Genomic DNA, 4,024 nt, shown 5'->3' with positions numbered 1-4,024 from the left:
AAGTTCAAAATAACTAGACATAATGAGGATTGCCAAGAACAGAGTAACTCAAACTTCTGGTGTAATTACAAATGACCAAATACCAGAAGGCCATATTTCCATCTCAATTGCCAATAAACTAATATGCACTCAAAGAGACAGTAACCTAAAACCTTGGCAATCATATAAAGCACCATATATACACAAAAATCTAGAAGTTTTCATAAACATGTAATGTTGAACTATCAGCAGAAAATATTGCAGAAATTTATAATATCTTGTTGGTTGTATTTTAAAAGGAATCCATCTAAACAACCACCTACCTCAACACTGATAACTTGTACCAGATGTCAAACCTTTTACTTGTTCGATTAAATTATCATATTGCCTGTCAATATCAGTTTGGGAAAGCATCAGATGCTGCTCTGCTATGTCAACTTAAGATGATGAGCTGTTTTCAGGTTCTCTCATCAAAAATCTGCTGCAAGTATTAAATATGATAAAGTGATACATATAACAGTTACGCCATAATTTTTGAAAAAGAAGTATCACCAAGTAGAATATAGTACATATACCAACTGGAAAAATAACAACATTTAATGATAAGAAATATAAAAGTAGCATCCTTCTTTAGACTTAAACACTATTTATTGTCAACATATAAAAATGTTTCATTAGTAATGACTCCTAAAACAAGAATTACTGATCTTCTCTAGTATCAAATACAGAAAATATTAAGAATCCGCTTTCAATGATCAAACAGAGGAAAATATTAAAGTTTTGGCATTTTTTTTTAGAATTCTCCCCCAATTGCAATTGGTCCTACCAACTATCAAGCATCAATACCTCCCGCACAAGATATATTACATCTGAAAAATAAATCATTCACCTAAAGAAGGCAGCAAAACACAACTCCTTCTGTTACATCAGATCATGTCCTATTATCACAATTTCACCATACAGCACTTTACCCTATCAACAATAATATGGCTAGCTTGTAACCTTGTCTGAAAGGGATTCCCATATTTTCTAAGAAATGCAGTAGGCTATAATCCTTTTTTTTTGGTCGGCAGGCTACAGGTTATAATCAGTAAATACACTCAGAGAAGCAATTAATAAGCATTTTTCATTTTGCTTAGCTTAGATATAACAATTTCTTCACCAAAGACTTCAAATGATATATTATTGAATACCTTGTGTTTTCAGCCTAGGTGAAGATTTGCGTGTATTTAAACTTGAGTTCATTTCTAAAGTAGGATTAGTAAAAGACAACTCTATTAATCATTCTCAAATGATAGAGAGTGAACTGTTTGTTCATATCCAAAGCAGCTGATGAATTTACTAATATTGCCTCATTACCAGAGACACTGGACTTTCTTTAAAAGGCATATCCTATTACTGATGGCATCTCAGAAACTCAGAGTTGGAGAAGAAAATCAAGATGGGGTAAGTGTCTTGATTAGTCCCTAATTGAGCACAAAGGTAATGATAATATTGATGGATTGATTTGTAGGCGGTAGGCCATTTCCAGTATCAACAGAGGAGTAAACAGATATATACATATAAAATCCATTAAATATAAAACTATATTTTCATAACTTTTACACAAATCATCCACAAAGATGATCAGGCAATGATCTACAAACAAAAATCTACAAACAAAATGCTATTATTCAGTAGTTAAACACTATAAACTCACCGGCCCCTTCTTTCGTGACTTGAAAGGAAAGCGTGAGGGCGGTGAAGGTGACAATTCAGCAGGTAATTGGGGTGCCTCTGACACACCAGTAAGCATTCCAACGACCTCCTCCATAGAAGGCCGACAAGCAGGTGACTTCTGCAAACAAAGTAAGGCAACTGTAATACAAAGCAAAGCTTGTTCTCGATCCATAGACTTTACAACAGCCTGATCAACCAATTCAATCAATCTCCCTGCTCGTGCAAGATGACGAGCCCACGACAGAAGATTTGCACGCTGAAACTCTGACATTGGCGATCCTGTGACCTGAAGAGGACGCCGGCCAGCAATCAAAACCAAAAGTAAGACTCCAAAACTATAAACATCAGATTTCTCAGATAAATCTCCACCACTATTATATTCAGGGGCAACATAACAAACAGTGCCACGCATACTAGGAGTACTAGTTATCCCACCACTCTTAGGAATCTCTCCACTTGCTCTTGAGAAATCACCACTAAGTCCTTCTAACCACCAATCCAAACTACCTTTACTACTTTTACTTCTATTCCTACTTCTACTCTTCTTCTTTCTCTCTACACTCATTTCTTCATCTGCCGGCCACCAATCATCATCACTATTTATTCCCAATTGTCTCTTCTTTGTCTTCTTCTTCTTCTTCTTCTTGGCTAGTTCTTCACAATACTCTTCTTTCCACCACTCTCTAGCTGGCCTACGCTTCTCCCGTTTCAAATTCTTTACATTTTCTTCTTTATCCTCATCCAATGAAACCCACCAATCTAATCTTTTCTGCTTCTTCTTCTTTTTATCAATTTTCTGAGAAGAAGAAGTTCCTTCAATCCAATTACTCTTCGGTCTTTCATTTTTTACCTCTGTTCCAATCCATTCAATCACGTAATCCTTCACTTTCACATCCTCTGGCGATTGTTGGATCACCGGCGCCGTAGATTTAAGAAAACTCTCCGGAGACTGATCCAAACCTATACTCAACTCCTCATAAACAGTTGTCGTCGTTGTTGTATTCACACTCTCAGTCTCTGCAACCGATCCACAATCCTCTACACCGCCCCCACCGTTACACTCCAACTCCACCTTCTGGTTTTCACTCTCCGATTTCAACCTGGCAAGTCCAAAGTCCGCAATCTTCGCAGAGAAAAACTGATCCAATAATATATTACTCGGCTTTATGTCACCGTGAATCACGGGCGGGTTCAAACTGTGTAAGTATGCAATTGCCCTCGCAATATCAACCGCAACAGAAAACCGCTTCTTCCACTCCATTAATTCCGGGCACTTCTTATGCAACAAAGCGTCTTGTAAATTCCCGTTATTCATCAGTTCATAAACCAATAACATTCTATGTCGTTTCGGGTCCGATGAAAACCCTAGTACCGATACGACGTGGTCGTTTGATTCAATGGCCGAAGCAAAGAACAGTTCGTTATAAAACTCTCGTTCACCTTGTAAGGATCCGGAGTCCATGACTTTAACGGCGACATGTTGGTGAGGAGTGGAAGGGGAGGAGCACGGGAGGGTGCCATGAAAAACGGAGCCGAAACCGCCCTGGCCAAGGCGGTTGGAGGGAGAGAAGGAGTCGGTAGCGCGGCGGAGGAGGGAGTAGGAGAAGCGGTGGGGAGGTTTGGAGTCGGAAGGAACGGTGCGTTTTTTGGTGAGTTTATTGTGGAAGCAGATGGTGAGAATAAGGAGGAAAGAGAAGCCGGCGGTGCGGCGCAGAGTGGAGGAAGGAGACGAGAGACGATGGGGTGGTGGTGATGATGGGGGGCAGAAGGAGTGATGAAAGGCGGATTGAGGAGGGGACGGGAAGGCATGGTCGGTGAGGAGCAGGTAGAGAGAATAAGAAGAGTAATAGCGTGGTGTTCCATAGTAAGAGTTTGTGTGTTTTGTTTTGTCTTTCTTCTTTTTTTCCTGTTTACAGAGAGACAGAGAGAGAGAGAAAGAGAGAGAGGTGAGCTGTAATGATGGTGTACAAAGTAGGTGATTTCGAGTTTGGTTGTCGAAGCTTGTACTTTTCATTTAAGAACCCCAAAATTATTAAATTATTCAAAATATCTTATAATAATATCCCTTATTCCCTTTTCTTATTATATAATTTTACATTATTACTTTATTGATATATATTTTAAGAATTTGAATTTTAAATATAAAATACACCAAGAGAGAGCAGGTGATTTTTCTTTGTTTTGTTTCTTCAAAATTCAAAGTTGGGCTTATTTCACACTGTTCGCTGAAGAATAAAAGAATAAAACAATTATTTCTTCTATAATGTTTGACCTTTTCCTTTATTTACATTTAATACTGTCAAGAGAAAACCAATCTTAATTTATT

General features: G+C 38.2%; 1 protein-coding gene across 1 annotated transcript; it reads right to left on the bottom strand.

Moving 5' to 3' along the window:
• Positions 1-235: 235 nt before the first annotated feature.
• LOC116118816 (receptor-like serine/threonine-protein kinase At4g25390) lies at positions 236-3,507 on the bottom strand. Its single transcript, XM_031404776.1, is given in 3 exon segments — positions 236-460; positions 1,679-3,402; positions 3,405-3,507. Coding segments are annotated over 3 exon segments (1,851 nt in total). The 3' UTR covers positions 236-436.
• Positions 3,508-4,024: the final 517 nt, after the last annotated feature.

This window comes from Pistacia vera, unplaced genomic scaffold (assembly GCF_008641045.1).
Source record: "Pistacia vera cultivar Batoury unplaced genomic scaffold, PisVer_v2 Contig86, whole genome shotgun sequence".
In the NCBI taxonomy this organism is placed as follows: Eukaryota; Viridiplantae; Streptophyta; class Magnoliopsida; order Sapindales; family Anacardiaceae; genus Pistacia; species Pistacia vera.
Note: the sequence above shows the minus strand (reverse complement) of the source record. Positions and strands in the feature narration are given on the sequence as shown.